Source organism: Cryptotermes secundus, unplaced genomic scaffold (genome assembly GCF_002891405.2).
Source record: "Cryptotermes secundus unplaced genomic scaffold, Csec_1.0 scaffold17, whole genome shotgun sequence".
Lineage (NCBI taxonomy): Eukaryota > Metazoa > Arthropoda > Insecta > Blattodea > Kalotermitidae > Cryptotermes > Cryptotermes secundus.
The window spans coordinates 1,343,735-1,355,490 of NW_019729207.1; the positions used below are offsets into that span (position 1 = coordinate 1,343,735).

General features: G+C 40.3%; 1 protein-coding gene across 1 annotated transcript; it reads right to left on the reverse strand.

The window, feature by feature from the left end:
• Positions 1 to 8,640: 8,640 nt before the first annotated feature.
• Positions 8,641 to 10,288, reverse strand: LOC111865345 (DNA/RNA-binding protein KIN17-like). The gene has a single exon (XM_033751784.1). It carries the CDS (start codon positions 10,022 to 10,024, stop codon positions 8,834 to 8,836), a length of 1,191 nt encoding a protein of 396 aa, XP_033607675.1. The 5' UTR covers positions 10,025 to 10,288; the 3' UTR covers positions 8,641 to 8,833.
• Between the last annotated feature and the right edge of the window lie 1,468 nt (positions 10,289 to 11,756).

The following is an 11,756-nucleotide window of genomic DNA, read 5'->3' on the forward strand; positions in this document are numbered from 1 at the left end:
TTAAAAATTAATATAAAATCTCCTACTTAATTTTATGAACTAAAATTTTTGGAGAACACCAGTGCTCCTAGAAGTGCTTGAGACTGTGATATTTCTGGAAACATTCCCGTTTGTGAAGTGGCATTACACAGAACTTGCACATGTAGACAGTCATACTCCTTTTGTTGTGTACTGCACAAACACGGCAACGCCTAGAAGGCTGCTTCCCTTGGCATGTTCACTCTTCACAATTTTCATGAGGGTATGTTTCCACATATCACCCGAGAATCAGCCAGGGGGGTCCACATGAGGCCTGCGTGGGGTGGGAGTTGATGTGCCCGGTTACACTAAGTCTGTGTCTGCCGCCACCGTCTGATCTGTAGCCCAGGCTTTTGCCACATTCAGCAGAAATTCCTTGTATTTCAATTTTGAACAAGGGTTTAGATTTTTGAAAACAAAAAATGAATTGAAAATGGTACAATTTATAAGCCACAAGGCAGCTTTCTTTGTCCACTACTGTTTTCTGAGGAAGAGAATAATAGGCCAAGTACTGATTGGCTCTATGAACTCCCTTCATGAACATATTATACTCGGAAATACAAACAGGCTTATTTACCTGTCCATGTCTCCTTTGAACATAAACCATGCTCGAATTGTGAATTGTGGATTTGGGTCCCATGGAATTTGCTTCGCCCCTGAATTTCCAGTAAACTGTCCCAAAGCAGGTGTTTTGTCTACTTTTCCCCATGTGGCTGTCCCCGCAATGTTGCTACCTGCACTTTCGTTGGAGCTACTGTCACTTTCACTTTTACTTTTACTTTCACTGTCTGTGGCCACAAATTTTTGTTCACCCCTGCCACAGTCGCTATCAGATTGTGAGTCGCTATCACTAGCAGACTCACAAGGGATGTCAGATAGCTCATCGGAGAATGCGTCAGATATTTCTTGTTCTCTGAGAAAACGCTTGGACTGCAACCTCTTCCGACCTTGATCTATTTTGCACTAGTAACTTCCTGCCTGGTGCACGCAGCTAGAAGATGAACAAAGGCATTTTCCTTTGGAGTGGGAAAGGAAAACAGTTGGGTCATAAACAGCGGGGTCATATTACTGACTATGAAGCAAATATTCAAGAGGTCTGTCACGCACCAGTCATGCGTCTGCCTGGCGCCAGTGCAAGGTATAGTGTGTTTCAACATAACGTGTCATAAAATCATAATAATATGCCATCAGTCTGCCACATTTAAAAGTGCTGGGCATAAAAATATGCCACAGGTCCACAAAGTGTTAAATTGTTGGAACCTTACTAATCTTCTGTTTCTTCATTAGATGTCTCCACTATATGTATATACTATAGCAATTTTTTGCAGAAAAACTTGCACTGCAGTTTCAGAAACTGTTATTGTTCTTAGTGGTAGTCCTTTTTTTTTTCTAGTGGGGTGGGACTAAGTCACTTGTACTGTGCCCACTTTTGGCATATTGTACCAGCCCCAGGTGATAGGTGAGGGTGATTGTGGAGCAGTTGGTGGAATGAAGATTAGCAGGGGAAACCAAAGTACTCGGAGGAAACCTGCCCCAGCGCCACTTTGTCCACCACAAATCCCACTTGACCAGACCCGGGATCGAACCCGGGCCATCACGGTGGGAAGCCAGCGACTAACCACTTGAGCTATGGCGCGGCCCTTAGTGGAAGTTACTTACATTACCTCTCAGATTTGATGGGAGGGATAAACTTTATCTTACTTTCACTATTATTTCTATTCCATCTTTCTCCTTTCCTGTCATCATTCCCTTCCCCCTTCCTACCTCTCTCTCCTGCAAGTTAAAAATGTTCCCTCACCTCTGTTCTTCCATCCTTTTGGTTCCTTTGATCTTCTTTTTCATTTCCTGTCCCATTTACATATTCATTCTTTCATCATTCCTGCCCCTTATTTAGCAATGGCAGGAGACACGATGGATCTTCCAAAGTATCATAGTATAACACTATAGTTAATAAGGTAGTTAAGGTTTTCTTTTTATATCCTAGCAACAGCAGAAGATAGTTTGAGTTTCCCCCCCATATCACGTCAACAACAGAACATAGTTTGAGTTTTCCACCGTATCATGGCAACAGAAGAACATAGTTTGAGTTTCCCCCCATATCATAGTAACAGCAGAACATAGTTTGAGTTTTCCCCCATATCATGGCAACAGAAGAACATAGTTTGAGTTTTCCCCCCAAGGCAACAGCAGAACTTAGTCTGAGTTTTCCCCCATACCATGACAACAGCAGAACATAGTTTGAGTTTTCCCCCATATCATGACAACAGCTGAATATAGTTTGAGTTTTCCCCCATATCACGTCAACAACAGAACAAAGTTTGAGTTTTCCACCGTATCATGGCAACAGAAAAACATAGTTTGAGTTTTCCCCCATATCAAGGCAACAGCAGAACTTAGTCTGAGTTTTCCCCCATACCATGACAACAGCAGAACATAGTTTGAGTTTTCCCCCATACCATGGCAACAGCAGAACATAGTTTGAGTTTTCCCCCATATCATGACAACAACAGAACATAGTTTGAGTTTTCCCCCATACCATGGCAACAGCAGAACTGGCAGAAAGGGGAGAATTATCGGGTACCACTGCCAGAACATAGTTTGAGTTTCCCCCCATATCATGGCAACAGCAGAACATAGTTTGAGTTTTCCCCCATATAACAGCAACAGCAGAAGGTAGTCTGGATCTTGCCACCTACCTTAGCAACAGCAGAAAATAGTTGTGGGTTTTCACTGTATCCTAGCGATGATCCCATTGTTACAGTCCCAGTGCCTTTGTTATGGTGGAAGTAATGCAGAAATAAATTGTCTTGGACTCAAACTCATACATATAACAGCAGAATTAACAATTTCCTGGGGTTGTGTCTCCAAGAGGAAAATGTTTCTTCTCTGCCAGTTTTTTGACCATGAGCCATTTGCAGAAATACGGTCAGATGGATGGAGAGAGTTCAGCAATTATTGTATATAGATACTAACAACCAGTCCTGTCCATAGTTCTCTGTCTTCTCAAAGCTTCCTCTCCTGACTTGCCTCCCATGTTTTGATTTCTGTCTCCTCGGGTGTTCTCCTTTTACTTTTTTATAGTTGTCATTGCGATTCTGTCCTCATTCTTCCTTGAAAACATGTCCATACCAACTCATTCCATTATTTATTAATATTTCTTCTAAGGTGCCCAACTTAGCGGCCTCCATAGTCTAGGGGTAACGTTCCCACCTCATGACTCAAGCAAGGTACGTGGGTTCAAACCCGGTGAAGGTCGTGGAATTTTTAAGGGCGGAAAAATTCAGGGAACAAGTCCTCCGGGAGGGACTTTAAGCCGTGGGTCCCGTGTTGTAGATTTACGGCACGTAAAAGATCCTCATGTCTCTAGGAGACCTCTGAGCAAAATTAGGCAAAATGTTTCCCGCCCAAGTAGTTTCCACTGCCTCCGGTATATGGGGAAGTTATCGGGTACCAATGCCAGTAGAGGACCAACCTCGCTGGCAGAAAGGGGAGAATTATCGGGTACCACTGCCAGTAGAGGGCCGAACTCACTGGCAGAAAGGGGAGATAGCGGGCACCAGTATCGGTATGGTATGGCGACAGTAGAAATTAAAGGATGACGTACAGTAGACTATTAGTCGCGGTGCATGGGGAAACCCACCCCCTCTATACTGAATACTGAATAATGAAGGTGCCTAACTTCAAGCTCTCTTTAATGTTTTTCTTTTCGATTTCCTTCAGTTGTTTCAAAAGAAAAAAATCCCCTAGTCTTACTTTGTTATGTAATACAAAAACATATTTTACGTATATTACTTAAAACAGAATTATGTATTTATAGGTAAATGTCATTCAATCTTCACAAGTTAAGAAGGCACTGTTATGTACTAACATTTAGATTTATAATTCTAACAGTAATTTGTATGACTGTTTCTTTATTCTTGCAAAATAACTACATGCTAATATTCATCAATTTACACAGAAGGCAAAGAGGATCATGTACAGAACTATTAGGCTTATTTTGGACTCTATCCATTGTCTGGTATATATAAGACCAAAAGCACAACGTTTTGGAGACTGGATCTGTCTCCATCCTCAGGTGGATGGGTCAGGATAGACCTACTCATTTGAGCCTGTTAGAAAGAGCTAGTCTCAATCACTGGACAAACCCTGGTCAGTAGAGAACAGCTGATTAACACCTGACAACAGGTTCCATAAATAAGCCTAATAGTTCTGTACAGCATGCACCATCGTCAGAATCCTTTCAAGTCAAAAGAGGATCATGTTCACGATGGGCTCTGCTTTGAATAAAATACTGAGGTAAACAGCATGTTTGTGTATCATCAGTTGAAATGAATTCAAGACCATAAGTCAAACCAGATACATTTTATATGAATCATTCCAGGCAGAACTCATTCTGCACATTTCCTGTCCAACAAATCTTGTGTTGTTGATCTCCCAAATGTATAGTGTAAATATGTAATCCAAAGAATAAAATGCAATTTAACCTATGGAATAGCATACAGGACTTGTATGGAGATAGCCCCCAGCTGAATCCTAGCCATGTCAGATTAGTAGTAATAGGTGGTGGTGGTGGTAGTAGTAGTAGTAGTAGTAGTTTTGTAACGGTATTTGTAGGTATGAGTCTGACGTGTCTGTGTGCCAGATTTCACATGCTGACCTCCAGTTGTTTTTTACTTAATACCATGAAACTGAAAGCTACATATAAATTCCATTAAGCGATGATTGTATTTTCTATATCTTAAAAAAGAATTATGTCAATGAAGTGGCATTTACTTCGAAGACCTATATTAGATGGTGATCGTGTCTCTCACACTGTACAGGTTAATTCACTGTCATGCTTTTGTTATCAGCACTAGGAAATTAAATAATTACACAGTCAGCATGGCATTCATATTAAGTTTGGTTAACAAGGTTAAAATACTGAAAGGAAACACACAACATTTTGATCCCATATTCTTACTGTTTTATCTAAGAAGTGAAAGTAGGCTATAAACTATCAGAAGGAATCTCTAGTAGATTTGAAAATACATAAAAGCAGGATTTTTGAAACCACTGTGTCAAAATAAGTGGAAGGGGAGAAGATCCTAGGAATGTCAGCTGGAGACCTCTGATAGACAGGCAAAGAGCTCAGTCATGCTGAAGATTAATGTCTTCTGGGATGTGACACCTTGTAAACTGGTAGAAAGGTATTGCCAAAATTTTTGATGAATTTTGTTATGTTTCTGCTGGATTGCATGGCACCACATTCCAGAAAACAATAACCTCCTTGAAGGATGTGAGGTTCTCAAAACAATGGTTCTGTCTAGTTTACAGTGCTCTGTACTTTACCACTAACTTCACTTGTATTTACATATTGTCATTCAAAAGGGGGGGGGGCACTGTGATACTAGCCAGAAGGTCACAGGTTTGAATCCTGACCTAATCCAGCTGCACTATGGCCCTGGGGTCGAATCAGCCTCTTAACAGAAATGAGTTCCAGGAATCTTCCTAGAGACTAAAGAGCAGCCAACACATAAGACTGACAACCTCTCTCAACCCTATGGGCCTCAAGAGCCTGTTACAGGGACAGCGTTACCTTTCTCTTTTTGTTGTCATACAAAGATATTGGTATTTTGATGTCATTCTGAGATATACATTTACTGTAATTAAGAATATATGTTTACCTATGTAATATTGTTGGCATGGTAATTTTCTTTGTAGCTAGTGTTGTAATGGTGATTTGACTGTGTTGGAAAATTAAATTTAAACGAACGGCATATCAAAATAGGAAGGTTTTGTTGTAGTATTTCATATCTAAAAGGTAACCTAATCAAATTATTGTGTCATGGACTTCTAACAATAATACAACAACAATACCTGTTGTATACCATGTGTATAAAAGTTTACTTTTGAGTGAGGAGAGCTTTATAAGAAGATTATTGCTGGAGAGTATGCTCTTCTGGGTTGTAACTGTGTAGTTCTGACAGCCTGAAGTTTCAGAAGAACATTGGCCACAATCAAGGTCAAATATAAAGCCAAGAACAAAAATAGCAGGGGCAGGCAGTAACCTGAGCGTATCACCCTGAAGATGGGGGTGATGTGTCCTTCAAAACATTGGGCTGTCCTTGAACTACAAAACATTACCACCCAGAACCTGAGATATTACTATTTTCTCCTAGGATGTGATGCCGTTCAGTCTTGCAGATGGTTTACCAACATTTTGGATGCACCAGATGCCTCTGTCTTCTTCTTTACTGCTGTTACAACCTCAGATCTCATACATTTTTTACAACACAGTATTATTTTCAATGTAATTAGTATCTTTAAAACTAATATGTAAAATTTTCTTGCATTACAATCCATACCATTATGAAGGATAGAGCTGGGATAGTGTATTTAGTATAGTTGGCTATGGGCTGGACGACCAAGGGGTTGGAGTGTGAGTCCTGGTAGAGTCAAGAATTTTCAATTCTTCATATAATACAGACTGGCTTTGGGGTCCACCCAGCCTCCTATCCCATGGGTACCGAGGACTCTCCCCCTGGGAGTACAGCAGCCAGGGCATGCACCTGAAAACCCACCTCCAGCTGGTGCCGAGGTCGAGAAAACGTAACTCTATACATCCACTCCCACATATGCTTTAGTTAGTTAAGCACAGGGACAACTTTACCTTTATTGATAACTTTGGATATATTGAATGGCTGGTGTAGTGGTAACAGTCTACCCTCATATTTAGTTTGAATCTTGGCTGGGACACTTGCTATCCTGACTGAGATCTTTTGTGGTTTTACAAAAATTCTACAAGAAATTATTTTTCCATTTTCTCTTCATTTCCAGAACGAAATAATTTTGTCTGGTGTTCAAAAGGGTTACAAGATGCGAAACCTAAGTTGTTCCTTCGTGCCATTTACTGACCAAACTGACTGAACCAATAACACTTCTGACTTGTACTTTGAAGGTAGTCTGTTCGATTCTTGGTCAGGACACCACCTGTCCTCGTTGAGGTTTCTCATGATTTTCTATAGTTCGGGTAGTACATTAAATCAGGTCATGACCACTGCCTTTCACATCCTACCCAATTCATTATTCACTGTTATTCAGGCATTTGATAGTATCAATGTAGGATGTGGGATGTAAAAGGAAGAGGAGGTTGAGCGTGTTCTAGGATCGGCGGGGTGTCATCATGACCGACTATGCGCAAAAGGGCGTCACCATCACTGGAGAGTACTACCAGAACCTTCTGAGATAATTACTGGAGGAAATCAAGAAAACATGACGTGGAATGCTGGGAAAAGGTGTGCTATTTCTTCACGAAAATGCACCGGCTCATGCTGCACAGGCTATGAGGACACTTGCTGCAAGTTTGGGATATGAAATTCTCCCCCATCCACCATAGTCACCAGACCTGAAACAGAGCAACTTCTTCCTCTTTACACGGCTAAAGCAGCCACTTCATGGTGATTCCAAGATGACATCATTTCTGCAGTGAAGGACCTACTAAACAGTCAACTTGAGACCTTCTATGATCAAGGTATCCAGCAGCTAATGCATCGTTGGGGAAAATGTGTGGCCTTGCAGGGGGCATATGTAGAGAAGGGCTAACTCACATACAATTTCTTGCGCCTGTGTCTCTGTTTCTTCTGGGTGATAATTTAAATTACACTCATCTGTTTTGTTTTACTGTATTTTGTTTGACTTTTTATGTGTTTCTTGCTGAAAACAAATGCTTTATGCAGTCAGCATACACTCAGACAACACCTGTGTCCCCATAAGGAAAAAACTGTAAACAAAACATATTGTGTTGAAATATTTTAATAAGCCAAACTGATCTATTGACAATTTGAGTCTATCATTTATTGAAAGTATAAAGTAGTTGTGAACAGACATATTTATGTATTACGCTCCTATATGTTGGTTACAATCTATCCACTTGAATCTATTCATTTTCCACTTGTTTTCACACTATAAAAGTGCAGGTATTATGGCAATGCTTCCGTTCTTCAAAAATATGGCTGAACGGTCTGTAAGCGAAAACTAGCGTTGTTAGTTCACCTATAAAAACTAGCCTAAAATTATGCTGTACACTACAGTAAGTGTTATTACTTCTTATCATCATTTGCAAGTTTAATGACAGTGAATGGATAATTATTCAAATACACCATGTGAAATTTACACTATGAAAATTTAATATTGCTGTTTTACACAACTAACATCAATATTCATTCCATAAATTAATTTCTAGAATATAACAAAACTAGTACTTGTCAACACTGCATTATGAGCAAAAAATTTTAAATAAAATTTTGTTCTCTGTTCTTATTTCCAACATATATCAGGCAAGAAGCCCACTGCCTTTCATGGCTGTTAACCTGTCTTGCTTCTATCTATAATTTCATCACCCTATGGTGGGACTGGTTAGCCACCGTTTTGGAGAACACTTCTTCATTCCACACTGCCATGTGATCCAAAATTATAAATGCAGGGAAACCATTTAATGATTACTCGATTCAGAAGGCTGGGTAGGCTCCAAAGCCAGTCTGGTCAACGCGGAGAAAATTCTCCACCCTACTGGGACTTGAACTCTGACCCCCAATCACAGCTCCTATATCCTTCTTTGTAGTTATATGAAATGAAGAACAATAGTTAAACTTCTCATTGGTAACACTTTATAATTCACTGGAGATGCTACAATGATGGCTTATTAACTGAATTACAGAATTAATATCTCACTGCAAAGAACACTGTAGTTAAATTTATATGCTTTGTTCTTATTATTTCTTACAGGATCAAACCTTCTTTAAACTTGCAAATATGTCACATTAATGTTATATCATATTCACATATCTACATCATATAATTTACAGATATCTCCATAGTCCACTCTGTCAACTATTCTGCCCTTCAAAGGGCCTGAGGATATTTCAATGGTTACACAGAATTTCTTCTGATCCAGTTCCCTAAGCATGGCACTGCAACCATGATAAGCACCATTTACAATACGCACAGGTCGCCCTATTGCTGGTATCACCGTTTCAAGATGTTCTTGGTCTAGTTTTAGTTTGTGTCCACCATCTAACATGCATACTGTAGCTACATGCTTATCTGGCACTCCAGTTACAACCCCTTTCTTCCTGTGGTATTTGTCACCCAGACACTTTGCCATCACCTTCACAACAATTCCTTCCACCAACCAGTAATCCTTTCTGTTTATACGTTCTCTCTTGTTCTCTTCATCTTTAATGATCTCTCCAAGGGCTGATAACTTCCTCTTTTCACCTCTCCCTCTTCCAGATTCTTTTGAGTCTTTTCGGTTTCCTGCTGAAGAACCATTCTTCAATGCGTTACCTGCCACCAAAGTTTTATTTCTCATGTCCTCATCCCCTTTTGTCCTTTTTGTTTCTAGCTTCAAATTTACAACAATTTTATGTTGCTCGCTTGGTCGCACAAACTCCGTGAAGACGTGTGTGTCATTCCTGGAACTTTCTTTCCCCTTCTCAATTTGCTTTTCAATAAAGGACATCATCCTCTCTCGCTCGTCTCTGTGGATCTTCTCCTTGCGGGAAACAGCTTCTTGCATGGCAATTGTTTCTGGGTCACGGTCTATATACTGGACATACAATCCTTCTTCAGGCTCATCCACCTTGCACTTTCCTTCTCTTCCAAGCCATTTCACAAAGTCTGTCAATGTATCCCACTGTGTAGAAGTCATATGCAAATGATGACGGTCAGAGATATAGTCCTGGTACACACGATTTGCATGAACACGTTCCGTACCAAACTGATGTTTTAGTACTTCCAGATAACCTCTTTCAAATTCTTTCGAAAAATTACTAATGTATCTGTCTGCATTAGCAGCAAATTGAAGAAGTTGTCGCTGATGTGACTCTGACGTCATATGGCACCTGAAACCATTCTCGTCACGGCATTGCTTCTCGCACATCTGACAATACCAACGAAGTTTCTGGAGCCCTTTCGCCTTTATTTTGTTCGCAATATATTTAGGGGTACACACTTCATGCCTCCCCATTATGTTTAAGATGTTTCACAGTTGAGTTCTTACTAGAATGTGGTTGACCAAAGAAATGTCTCCAGCTGCAGAAAGCAAAACACCACTGCTGAATACACAATATCCAAATTTTCTAGTGCCAATGCAGCTGACGTTTCATAAAGTACTCACTTGTGTACGATATATGAAGCTACAAAACCTCTTTTCCACGTTTATAGCATACAGACACACAAAAATAAATCAACTACCGTTTGGCCACAATTTAATCGTGACATGGTGACGCTGTTGACCACTGTGACCAACGTTGCAAAACACAACTTTCCAATGCAGGAATACTAGAGCCTCTAGCGGCAGAATTAGTAACTCAATGTCACGGATTACCTCCGAAAGCTACTTACTGAATTTGGTTGGTAGATGGCACGTCGTATCGTTGAGGTCCATATTCAAATTTTAGGCTGGATGGGCTGCAAATATTCCTTCACACCAGTCTCACGAAACACATTCCTGCTCCCTATCTATTCAAGTTCCTTAAAGCTCTTCAAACTGCCCTGATTGACACCCAATGTTACTTTTTTTTTGTGGAACGAATATTGTAAATACAAAAAAGGGGTACGCAATACCCTTCCGGCCTTCTATGGCACTTTCTTATAAATATATTATAATATAATAGCGGCATCCGCGTGATTCTTAATTTTAGATCTAATCTTAAATCTGAGAGAATACTGTTAATAATCAGTACAATTACCTCTTTTACTTTTCTTACGTATCTATTTTATATAAACATAGGAATGATGATTATGAAGTAACAGACGCCTTGCAGAAATCTTTTCTCTTCTAGCCTTATGACCTCTATAACTGACTTTGGGTATTCGTATTTCCTGTAATTACTTACTTATGGAGCAGAGACTGTGTTGAGGAACCACCAAATCTCCAGCTACTCAAGAATTTACCAGCATTTTACGGAGTTCGAAGGCTCATTACCGTGTTCACAAGAGACCTCCACTGGTCCCTGTCTTCAGCCAGATGAATCCAATCAATACCATCCCTTCCTATCTCTCTAAGATCCATTTTAATATTGTCCACCCACCTACACCTTGATCTTCCCACTGGTCCCTTTCCTTTTGGCTTTCCCACAATATCCTATGCATTCCTCTCCTCCCACATTCGTGTTACATATCCTGCCCACCTCATCCTCCTTGACCTAATCATTCTAATTGTACTTGGAGAAGAGTACAAGGTATGAACCTCCTCATTATGCAGTTTTCTCCAACCTCCTGTCACTTCATCCCTCTTCGGTCCAAATATTCTTCTCAACACCCTGTTCTCAAACACCCTCAGTCTATGTTTCTCCCTTAATGACAGAGACCAAGTTTCACACCCATACAGAACCATAGGCAAAATTATAGTTTTGTATATTCTAATTTTTATGTTTTTGGACAGCAGACGAGAATTCCAAAGGTTCTATTAGTCTGAGGCAGATTAAGTTACCACTGAGTAAGGGAGGGCTGCTAAGAAAAGGGTTCAGAAACACTCAGGGAACGTGACCTGCATAACTGGGGCAGTGATACATGTGTCTGGCATCTGAACACACTCACCTTTCAGTACAGGGGATCCCTGAACAGGCTAGACAGCTGCAGAGTGGAAGAGAGAGGAAGATGCTATAAATGAGTTTTGTTTTTTCTGTGAAACACAACAATTCACCAAACAACTGGCTCACATTTCTCTGTGCATAACGGAGTTTACTGGTCATACA

What these genes read in the sequence shown, in the direction of transcription:
- LOC111865345 (XM_033751784.1), bottom strand. Translation starts at nt 10,024, where the DNA reads ATGGGGAGGCATGAAGTGTGTACCCCTAAATATATTGCGAACAAAATA.